The 12,374-nt window shown below is 29.9% G+C and overlaps 1 protein-coding gene across 1 annotated transcript in view; it reads right to left on the bottom strand.

The window, feature by feature from the left end:
* ndl (serine protease nudel) overlaps positions 1-12,374 on the bottom strand; it is a 109,424-nt gene that overhangs the window by 34,723 nt on the left and 62,327 nt on the right. The window contains exons 12-14 of the mRNA XM_075354025.1: positions 9,609-9,784; positions 6,584-6,830; positions 1,437-1,703 (exon numbers count right to left, since the gene is read on the bottom strand). Coding sequence (XP_075210140.1) covers positions 1,437-1,703; positions 6,584-6,830; positions 9,609-9,784 — 690 coding nt within the window. The remainder of the gene's footprint in view (positions 1-1,436; positions 1,704-6,583; positions 6,831-9,608; positions 9,785-12,374) is intronic.

Here is a 12,374-nt window from a genome sequence, read left to right as displayed (position 1 = left end):
TTTTACCAAGGATGGCGCCTCCATCTTTGTTGCTACAGAGAGTTATATTTTCTTGGAAAAAAAGCAGCTGTAGTTTTCCATTGCTTTCAGCAGTGCAGTACTCAGAAGGTTGAGTGATGTTGGTATGGCAATTTAAGTCGTTCTGACCTACACCTGTAACAACTTCTGAAGGAGCTGCTCTTCTCTTTCAGGAATCATTCATTAGTCTGGCTCTCAACAGATCCCTCTTCGATATGGTTACACCTTCGGTCCAGCTATTCTCTAACACTGCACACTCAGTCCCTCACCAATGGCAAGGTCTCATGATTCATAGAAGGAGTCTAATATACAAGTATATTAAATTTAGAAAAATTAGAAAATTTATTAGAAATAAAAAAAAAAAACTTTTAATAATTTTAACATTTTTATACTTCCTTTAATAAATTAAAAAAATTTATATTTAATTTATTATACTTTAATTTTTAATTTTGGGTTTAATATGTGTAATTTAACACTAAATATTTTTAAAAAAAGAAAAAAATCTACAACTGATATTGGAGGTTGCCCTATTGTAGAGATTGTATGAAAAAGTAAGGTGATGTCATTTTATTTCATTCAATTCTGTACATGGGTGAATCAGGTTGAATCTATTTTATATATACAATATATATATATATATATTTTATTTTACTGAAATGAATCTTTTTAAGATTGTTATTATTCAGTATTATTTACTGAATAAAAGTAATATATATATATATACATGAGATCTTATGTTTTTTGTATTAATACACACAACACAGTTATAATACACAAGGAATAAAGGTTTACTAACCTTACCATTTCACAGACTAATTCTTCTAGAAAAGGGTTCTTTTATAAAGAGAGTAAATGTTACAATAAACTGGGAAGAGATGTAAAAAAAAACTGATAAATAATGATTTTAAAAATGTGTTGAGACAACGCTACTGAAAAAGGCTTACAGGTTCTGACGTCAACCTGAATAATACTGGTTCTTGGTCAATGATGAATGTATAATAGAGAGTTATTGTTTGGATTGTTGGACTTTTTAAAAGGATTTATGTTTAGTATAATGTTTTTTTTATTATTTTAACTTATATATTGAAATTTGGAAACCTGCCAGTTTAGTAGGTTATAACTTCATAAAAAACTTTCATCACTGAAAATCATTACAGGTTATGATTAAAAATGATATCCAACACATGTAATGTGCTTATTAACTTTTTTTAAATATTATATAAGATAATAAACAAAAAATGTTTACAATATGATAAAAACAATGCATAACTTGTAATATTACTCAAATAAATCATGGTGGCAGCAGTGACACCATTGTTATAAAGTATAAACAAAATATTAAACAATGAAAATGCACTAAATGACAATGAATTAGCACTAAAATATTACAAAAATATTGATATTTTAAATAAACTTACTCAATATTTTTAACAGCTTTTAGATCAGTGATAAGCAAGCTGAGAGTAATAAGACCAGCAGAAGCAAACATTTTTCCTTCAACAAATAAAACTGCATGCCAAGGAAGTCCTGTAATTTCTTTTAACCCTGAACATTTAACTTCCAAACTCATACACTTGTCATCTGTCTCATTTGTTGATGTTATATTGAACTGTCTTTGCTCATCCATTCCGATCAAAGGTAAACTACTATTATTAACCATTACGAAATTAAATGTTTCATAATTCCTAGAAATAAGTTTAAGGCAAAATATTATCACAATATATCAAGACTAGATTTAAATTATAAAACATTACTCAGGATTTTTAATTACTTTTCTAATTATTTGATACAATATTATAACAGATGATTTTTATCACAATTATGATAAAAAAATTACTATTTTTTTTTCTTATGAAATACCAAAAACAACTGGAAACTAGTTAGCTGATCTCATGGCATTACAATTCAGTTAAACGCATGCATAAATAAAGTTGTAAAATTAAAAATAATTTAAAATAATCTGAATAATATATGATTATATTTGAAAATTTTGACTGCTAATTCTCTACAAGGTAAAGAAATTCTGTACATAAGCTGTGGCTGACATGCATTTGAAGTACAGAAAAGCAAATGACTTTCCTGCAGATGTATCTACTGTCTTTACCACAAAGTTTATCAAAATTATAGGCAGTCTTCTGGTAAAATGTTCATCAAAGTTACTAGAGAGACTGGTTTGACATTTGAAAAGTTGACAAATAATTTCAGTAACAGCAAACTGAGATCTGTCTCTACATCTGAATTATACAAAGGAGTTTTGTACAAAACTGAGAAGGATCCAGCATTGTCATGCAGAATAATTGCTTTTAAGAAAGTATTTATGATTACTGCAATACATACAACAGTCTCCTTAATTAGTTGGTGCATTCATACCATCTTCAAATTATTCAACTCTGTAACAGCTGATTTCCAATGTATTACTGACTTCTGACATTTATTCAGTGTGCAATAAAGAATTTCCAGAATAACCATTTGTGAGCAAGAGGAAATCTACATTCTACTTATGATTAACAAAAGTTGATCAGTTTTGTGTCAATATATAAGCTGATATCTTTGGAGACACTTACTTACAAATACAAGTATTTATAAATAACTAGTATTCATGATAATATAGAGATAGATACAGATAGGAACTTACTTTTTGCCTAACAAATTCACTGGAAAAGCATATAAAGAATTTTTTATTAATACTTATCACAATATATGGAAAATATTTCTGTAGCACACATATAACTAAACATGTGATTCATGCACAATTGTGCTTCCACATATTTTTCTATTAATCAGGCAGTTCCTGAATAGTTGTTAATCATTTATATAGTTCTGTTCTACATTGTCCAATCGATTGTGTGCACATTGTCCAATTTGTCAAACAATGGATTGGTCCAGTCATCTGAGACACCAATAAAAATAAATATTTTTCAATAATTAAATTTAAATTGTACTTTTTTTGTGAAAAATATAATATTTAAAATTCTATTTTTAACGTTTTTATATTGTCGGTAACTAGTAAATTTTGTGTTTCATTAATAACAATACAATTTATGCTGTTATCAAATCACTGGCATGTGGTATTTGAGAAATCCACTGCTACTTGTACTTGTATTTATAAAGTATGACTGACATAATCACGTACGATTAGTAGAAGAGATAAAACTTCCATGAAATTTGTTTTTACACTAACATGTTCTGCTATAACTCCGCTGTTTGATGTCCGATTTGAAAAAAAAAACAAAACAATTGTCATTTTATTCAAAATATGCTCAAAATTTTACGTAAAGAACAATTACTTCCTTCCCACTAGTACTCGTAGTTAGAGATCTTGGAAGATAACCTATGTTCTGAAATGTATGATAATACGAGGAAGGTTCGGAAACTAACCTCCGTTGTAGCATAGAACAAGCAGTAGTTTTTTTTTCCGGGACCACCATTAGGTATAACTTCAGAGGATGAGATGAATGAAAATTTTTTTAGCGTGTGAAAATGCCATGCATGACTGGGACTTCCGGATGAAAGGCCGAGACGCTACCACTCGCGCCACGGAGTAGTAGTGTTAGTGGCACCGCAATTGACACATTGGCTACTCTCTGAATCAGTATGCTTGTCAGTGCAGTTGTGTGAGTATGAGCCGTGTACGTTGGCTCATTTGCTTGTGATAACGTAAAAATGTAAGCGCTCTAATAGAAAATCTCGCAAAATGTGAGGAGCAAGCTATCATAAGATTTCTTTGGACAAAAAATTTTTCGGCAGCAGACATCCATCGTCAGTTGTGTACTGTGTATGGCCCAAAGATTATGAGTGGTAGTGCGGCAATGGTTCCGAATTTTTAAAACTGGAAGGACAAACATCCATTATGAAGAGAAGGGTGGTAGGTAGGCCTTCTGTTGTGAGTGATGATCTTGTCTGTGAAACTGACAAAAAAGTGTGTGAAAATTCACCATTTCTGAACAGTTCCCATCAATTTCTCGTTTGGTTTTATACGAGGTTGTCATCGATAAATTAGGCTGCTGGAAGTTCTGTGCTCCATGGGTTTCTAAAGTGCTCACAGAGATCCATCAAACCAGACGAATGAGCTCTGCCTTAGACTTCCTTTCACACCACGACGCAGAAGGAGAACGTTTTTCAAAGAGAATTGTGATTGGAGATGAAACTTGGATGGCCTATGTGAACATCGAAACGTAACAACAGATGATGGCCTGGGCCCATACCAGTTCTCCATACAAGCCAAAGAAAGCTCGCCAAATCTTGTCAGTGAGGAAGGTTATGGCTACGGTTTTTTGGGATGGCAAGGAAGTTTCTAGTATTTTATGGAATGTGGTACGACGATTACTTCAGCAATCTATTGTGAAACTTTGAAGAAACTTAGGTGAGCCATTCAGAACAAATGTTCCGGTATGCTGTCATCCGGTGTTGTTTTTTTGAGTGACAACGCTCATCCTCACAGTGCTCGAAGAACTCAAGAACTTCTGAATCAATTCCGACGAAACATTTTTGTTCATGCCCCTTACAGTCCGGACTTGGCGCAGAGGGACTTCAAAATGCGGTAAAGGTTGGCTGTATACCCAGGCGGCTGAATTTTATGAAGAAGTTATTTGTAAATTAGTGAAACGCCATGAAAAATGCTTGAATTTAAATGGCGACTATGTTGAAAAATAGTTAAAAGCTGTTGTCTTAAGTTGTACATTATAAAATATTTTTATCTATGCAGGTTTTTTATTTATAGCCAAACAGAGGTTACTTTCCAAACCGCCCTCATAAAATCTCCATATTTATTTATTTCATAGACAATCCAAGAGACATATCTTGCTGTTTTGATAATCTCTCTTTGAACACAAACTACCTTTATTTCCTTTGTTCGTTTATCTGACCTACATCAATAATATAACTGTTATGTTAATCAACACTAGTTTTAATTTCTTTCTTTCTTTTTCTTCTCTATGTAGGTAATTTGTGTATACTTTTAAGAAAAAGTAAAAATTATATACAGAATTGATTTGTGTAATTTTTCATTGTAGTTATGCTTCTTTCTGGCTTCTACCTTTTAATTGTATTCATTTTCTAATTTGCTTCCAGTGCACAATCTTGTTCTGCCATGTTTATTTGCAATAATAAATGCTACAGGAGCTGTCGATAAACAAGGAGCCACTGTATGTAGACTTTCTACATGAATGCAATGTATTATTAGTCGATATTAAACATCATAATCAACATGTTGTTGAACTCTGATCGTCTTTTGTGACAATTGAACAGTTTTGAGATAATTAAACATAAGTAAAAGCAAAGTGGTTGACTAGAATATGTACATGCATGAAATATGTATTTTTGCTAGTCAAAATATGTTCATCTGAAAATTGGTGGTGATAATTATTGTTAAAATCGATGAAAGCTTATTTATAAAACGAGAAAATGTCGTCATAAGAACACTGGTGCAGCAGTGGGTTTTCAGTGGCTTCTGTAAATAGCTGAATCAGTTGTTCTCTACTGCTACCGTTCAGTAGATATTAAAGATAAAATACAATCGGATTCAATAATTATGCCAACTGTAGTAAGGAATATTGCATAGAAGACCTTGAAGCAGCCAGGTCCACCACATTTAACATTCAACCACTTGTTATAATTTTGTCCTGGCAACTGGGGTCAGGATGCAACTTACTGAATGAGTATGGAACTCATGAAATGGAATTCAGAAGCACCACAGGACCTGGTGCATCATTTAAGTGGTTCTGTTATATCTAAGTACTCTCTTATACTTAGAGGAGTTAATACTCCTACAGTATTGCGCGAAGGCTATAGCGTACATAATGCGATATGACTGCTTATAAAAGTTTTTTTTTTATTAGTAAAATAACTAGTTTAATGTTCATTTCTTTCTATTACTTAACAATCTTTTAATCTCAAAACATTTTTTACATCTTTCATTATAAAATTTTGATTTATGTTGATCTTTGTCCCTCCTTATAGCTTTCACCAACTACATTCCTACCATCCTACCATTATTAGATGAGCAACTCTAAGAACTTGGGTACTAGGGAAACTAGGGTAATGTCTTCCAATCTAGTTTTTCTTTTAATAAAAATTTTCCACTGACTTCTTTTTTCCACAATTCATCTTAAAACGTCTTTATTTTGAACTTTTTCAACAGACCTGTTTTTCAACATTCTTTTGCCATTTGATAAATTAGAATTTCAAAAGTCTATGAGAGTATTCAGTTATTTTATTTTTTCATTTTTCTACTTTTAGCATGTTTTTTTTCAGTTTAAAACTACACATTTCATTAATGTTGTAATATATTTACAATTCCTAAACTGACATTTAATACCAACAAATTTCTTTTATTGGAAGAAGGGTCTCTACTTTGTTGTGCTAATTTGCCTTTGATGACTTCCTTACATTGCCATCTTTTTGTAATTTTACAACCTGAAGAAGAAATTTCTATAACTTTTTATATTATATCCTTCAACATTATTATATAACTAAGACTTACAATTTGTTGAAAAAAAAAATATATATATATATATAGTTTTTTAGTTATATAACTAATGGAAATATAATGCACAAATCAACTTACATGTAACCAATTTCACGACAAATTTTAAAAGCATTTTTTACAGAAGAATCATTTGATACACAGAGAGGTCGCCAATTACCATGATAATATTCTGTAATGATACCTTCATTTTGAAATTGTATATTATGTCCTTGATCGTATTTCATAAATCTTCCATTAGAAAGAGTTTTAGTATAATTTTTCTCTTTAAGTTTTTTGCATTGTGAATTGTTAAAAAAAGAATGAAAGTGTTTTTCAGAGCAATCAGCTGAAAATAATAATAAAAATGTATTATTACAAATTTTAACAATTATAATAATTTATTTATTTTATCAACTACAGTAGCTGTCCAATTACAGTTGCTAATGTAAAATGAACGTTGTAGCAAATGAAAAATGCCAAACTGATATGATTGTGATTTGAACCCAGAATCTTTTGCATGAAAGGCAGAAATACTACAACTTCATCATGGAGGTTTGTTATTATAATTTATAAATAGCCACAGCAAACATATCTTCAGTCAATTTACACCATTAACTACACATAAATGAAAACTCCCTAATCTTTTAATTATGTAAAATTCTGACAATGCATAAATGAAAAAAAGATGTCCGCAATCTGGGATACTTTTTGCACACATAATTACAAGAGCAAGCTAAACTATTCCATTCCAACAAATAATAATAGAAATCTTTTCATAGTAAAATAGAAGGGGATTTTTCTATCAGAATCAATGTGTAAACTGGATTAAATAAATAAATATTTATTCTCATCACATTAATTAATTGTATACATTACTTCAGGAATGGGAAGGTGTCCACTTGATAACAAAAGGAATATCACAATCTTAACTTTATTAACTTTTAAGAAAAAGGTTGGTAGGTTAGAAAATTTAAAGAGAGAAATGGATAGGATAATTGTAGATGTAGTAGGAATTAGCGAGGTTCAGTGGGAAGAGGAAAATGACTTTTGGCCAGGTGATTTTAGAATAATTAACTCAGCTTCAAATAATGGGCAGGCAAGAAGTAGGTTTTGTAATGAACAAGAAGATAGGGAAGAGAGTAGAGTATTTCAAAATGCATAGCAATAGAATCATTGTAATGATGATAAAATCAAAACCTAAACCGACAGTGATTGTTAACGTCTATATGTCTAGAAGCACCCATGATGATGATGAGGTAGAGTGTGTAATTTCTTCGTTAGAAGAAATTGACGAAGCACTTAAATACATGAAAGGGAATGAAAATTTAATAATAGTTGGAGATTGGAATGGAAGCATTGGATAAGACAAGGAAGGAAATATAGTTGGTAAATACAGATTGAGTAAATACAGAGGCAAAAGGAATGAAAGAAGGGACCGACTTATAGAGTTTTGCACAAAGCATAATTTAGTAATTGCCAACACCCAGTTTAAAAACCATATTAGAAGAATATGCACATGGAAAAAGCCAGATGATACTGCAAGGTATCAGATAGATTATATCATGGTTAAGCAAAGATTTAGAAATCAACTCGTCAACTGCAAAGCTTACCCTTGAGCAGACATTGATAGTGACTATAATTTAGTGATAATGAAAAGTAGATTGGGGTTTAAATCTCTCTCTTCCTCAAGGAGGTAAAGAAGATTTTTTGGAGGACATCATAAGAGGTCTGAGTAAAAAAGATAAGGTAGAAAATGTAGAATAAGAATGGGAGAATGCTAAAAAGGAAATTTTTAAATCAGGGGAAGCGAACGTAGGTGGAACAAAGAGAACTGGTAGAAAACCTTGGATTTCAGACGATATATTGCAGTTGATGGCTGAACGTAGAGAATATAAGAATCCTAGCGATGAAGAAAGTAAAAGCAACTACCGACAATTAAGAAATACTATAAACAGGAAATGCAAACTAGCAAAAGAAGAGTGGATTAAAGAAAAGTGTTCAGAAGTGGAAAGAGAAAGATGGACGAAGCAGGAGCAATATAAAATGCCAAATAGCACAGGTGAAATGAGCCTTAAGTCAGAAATATAATTTTTTTTACATCAAAAATTAATTTAAACATCACAAAAAGATTTTTGAAAGTATATGTTTGGAGCGTAGCTTTATATGGAAGTGAAACTTGGACAATCGGAGTACCTGAGAAGAAAATATTAGAAGCTTTTGAAATGTGGTGCTATAGGAAAATATTAAAAATCAGATGGGTGGATAAAGTGACAAATGAAGAGGTATTGCGGCAAGCAGATGAAGAAAGAAGCATTTGGAAAAATATAGTTAAAAGAAGAGGCAGAATTACAGACCACATATTAAGGCAATCCTGGAATAGTTGCTTTAATATGGAAGGGACAGTTAGAAGTAATAATCGTGCAGGCAGGCAACGTTTGGAATGTGTAAAACAAATTGTTAGAGATGATGATGTGGGGGGGTATACCGAAATGAAATGACTAGCACTAGATGGGAAATCTTGGAAAGCTGCATCAAACCTGTCCCAGTTGAAGTAATTTAAACTTTTTGCAGATTTTGAAATTTGTGATTTGTGAAAAATCCTGAAGTGATGGTAAAAATGAAGATTATTTTCAGATTGAGCACTAAAAAATCAAAAACTAATTGAGAATCAATTATCAAAAACTTAAAAACACAATCATCATAGGCTTGTGTTATTTAATTTTTTTAATTATAGCTATTTTAATTAGAATAAACGAAATTATTCTTGATGACATAAAATACATCTTTCAACCAAAACATTAACATAATTTATGTATAAAATATTCATTGCATGCAATGTACAATAAAAGCTTACAATAATCATCATAAATTTTGATTATATTAACTTAAGATCTATTCTAATTATTATTATTCAGTGAAGGGATAAATCAAGTAATGTAATATTTATTTATTCTCCAACAACAGGTGAATATAAAATGGTAGTTGTAGGGTATTTTTAGAAACTCTCACTTTATGAATGTTTCACTAACCAAATTATCTATATAAATTTAAAATAATGTATAATATAAATATAAATTAATTGTAAATGTAAATATCAATGTAAGTTAATTTAGAATTATCTCACTGTTCAAACAGTTTTCTTCATCCATATGATCTGGGCAGTCAATAATACCATCACAAATAAAATTATCATGTCTAGCAAGTAGAGTATCCCAACAAGTGCAATTAATCTCATCTGAACTATCTTCGCAGTCAAATTTACCATCACATTTCATATAAAATGGAATATACTGTTGAAATCTATTAAAAAAAAAATGTTAGAATGAAATTATTAATATCAATTTAAAATGTGTTACTATTTAACAACCAAATACAACTAAAAGCAGCAGTGGGTTTATTAATGCACCATTGAATTACATTATATAATATATAATTTACATATAATAAATTTATATGTATGATAAGCCACCAAAAAATAATTCTGTAATTTTATGACTAAATAAAACATTTAATTAAAATTAACACATTTAGTTAGAAGTGAATGGAAAAACTAAAGGGCTAAGTTTATTGCATAACTTAGCAAATTTTATTGTTCACAACAAATCTGAATTACTCTGTATATCTATCCAAGTCCAATTGGTTACATTATGAATTATAATTGTAGTAGTAGCAATGATTACTTTTCCTGTGTTGAACATCATGAATTTTTTCTGCGTAGTCTGTGTTTTTAATTTATTTTTACAAAATTAAAAAAAAAATCTTTTTTGAATCAGTTGCGGCTTGTTGCTGGCCAGGAAGCAGGACCACCCCTTTCAATTCTACTATAGATGCATCAGTTAATAGAACCCCTTGATGGTGTAAATTCTGAAATATCCCCTGCAGTTTTCTATTATGCATTTTGATATATAATTAAATTTAATTGTCTTATTATTTGGTCATGAAATTATGGACAACTTTTTAGATGACCCTGTCTGTATATAAATAAAAAAATAAGAAAAAAGATGTCTTATAACATATTCATGACAACTTTCTGATTCATAGAAAATTTCTGTTTGGTGATAAGAAAAATGTTTGTTTTCATGTTTTGAAAAATGAGAGAATTAGTTTCAATGAAACTTTCATTTAATGAATCCCAATCCTAATCCAGGGTATTTAATATTTAAATTACAGGAAGCCTTACTGACTGACAAAAACATACTTTTTTTTATTTATAATATAACATACAAATTCACCTCATATCTTTGCCCAATTTTATCATTCATTATATTTTTTGTTTGGTCAAAATGGATCAACCCTCTACAATCCAGTTCTAGCACCAGGTAATTTTTATCTATAATAGTGTCTGAAAGTTTCTTTTTGGGTATTGTAATTTTTTTCATAATTTTTCTAATAACAAAAAAACAGTATATTAGTGACAGTCATACATGGCACTCCTACTGTACTGGTTGCACATTCCAGAATGTTGTGTGTAGTACTATATATATGCTGACTTTAAATTGTGCATTGTAGAACTGAGTTTCTGAATAACTATAACAAACATATAATGATTTTCATTTTTACAAAAATTCAAACTTTTTTGCATGGAGGTTGCATCACTATATGTGTGGTATAAAATTAGAAGTCCTTGTAAAAAGACATTTTCCCAAAACCAACTGACTATTTTAAATTCCTTTTACTTAAGTTATCAAAATCTTTTAAGTACAGCAATTCTTTTTGAAAATATTCTGATACAGAAATTGAAATGAAGTGATGAAACATGGATTTTTACTTTTCCAATGAATATAGCTAGAATGGTTATACTAAAGAGGGATCATGGGAAACATGGGGTATTGGTTTTTCACATCTTTACATTTTAGAGTCTAACTAATTCATCTAGACCAATAAAAACTTATGCATATGTGTGTTGCACTGGTTTGACCTTATATATTAGGATTGACTAAACCAATTTTCTTCAAATTTGGCTCAAATATTTCTATATATGGGGCATTGATCATATTCATTTTTTTTAAATCTGCTAAGAGGATGGAGATATCATAAAAGATTATTTTGATTTTCTTCAGAGGCATTTTACAGAAAACCTTTTAAAAGCAAATTTGTTACTGAAAATGCATTTATAAATAAAACAAAAAAAAAATTTTCCAAACAAGGTATTGTATGACTTGACTGGAACAGATAGGAAAGAAATCAATTCCAGTTATGTGGCAGCAAAAAATAACTAGGGTGGAGAAGAAAATCTGTCTAAACAAACAGTTAAAAAAGGGATAATGATAACTCAATATTTGTTGAAAGTAAGTAAAAGTACAAGTAATTAATTATTTCCTGACAACAAAAAAAATTATTTGAAGAAAAAGAAGGAGTAACTATTTATTTTTTGCTTAAGCATTATAAATATAATACTGATCTTAAAAGCTAATTATAAATTAATTTGAATTAATTCTATTATGTTACTTAATTATTATTTGTCAACCAAAAGTAAGTAACTTTGTTAAAAATAATATAAATTATTTAGTAATAACATTATTACTAAAATTAAAACATAATTTCACTATTTTCTTAACTATTTGCCTTTTTAGGCTGTTTTTGTATATGTAAAATACATATACTGATTCATGGGTAGGTTGTAGGTTTTTACTTTTAGCTATTTTAATGATGTTTAAAACAAATAAAAACAATGTACATTTAAACAAACTTATTACACCAGTTCATTGGTTTTCATCCCAAACTTCTCAATTACTTCTTTCTGGAACCTATTTTATTATTTTTCAGGTCAAAACCCATAAGAAATCACTAATTCTACTCTTTAATCCGTGTCCTAAAAATTTCAGTACGACCTCATTTAACCGGGGTTGCTGAAATCTGAGAAAAATCTTTCACTAGGCATAACTCAAAT

Source organism: Lycorma delicatula, chromosome 1 (genome assembly GCF_047948215.1).
Source record: "Lycorma delicatula isolate Av1 chromosome 1, ASM4794821v1, whole genome shotgun sequence".
NCBI lineage: Eukaryota > Metazoa > Arthropoda > Insecta > Hemiptera > Fulgoridae > Lycorma > Lycorma delicatula.
This window is presented reverse-complemented; position numbering and strand designations above follow the sequence as displayed.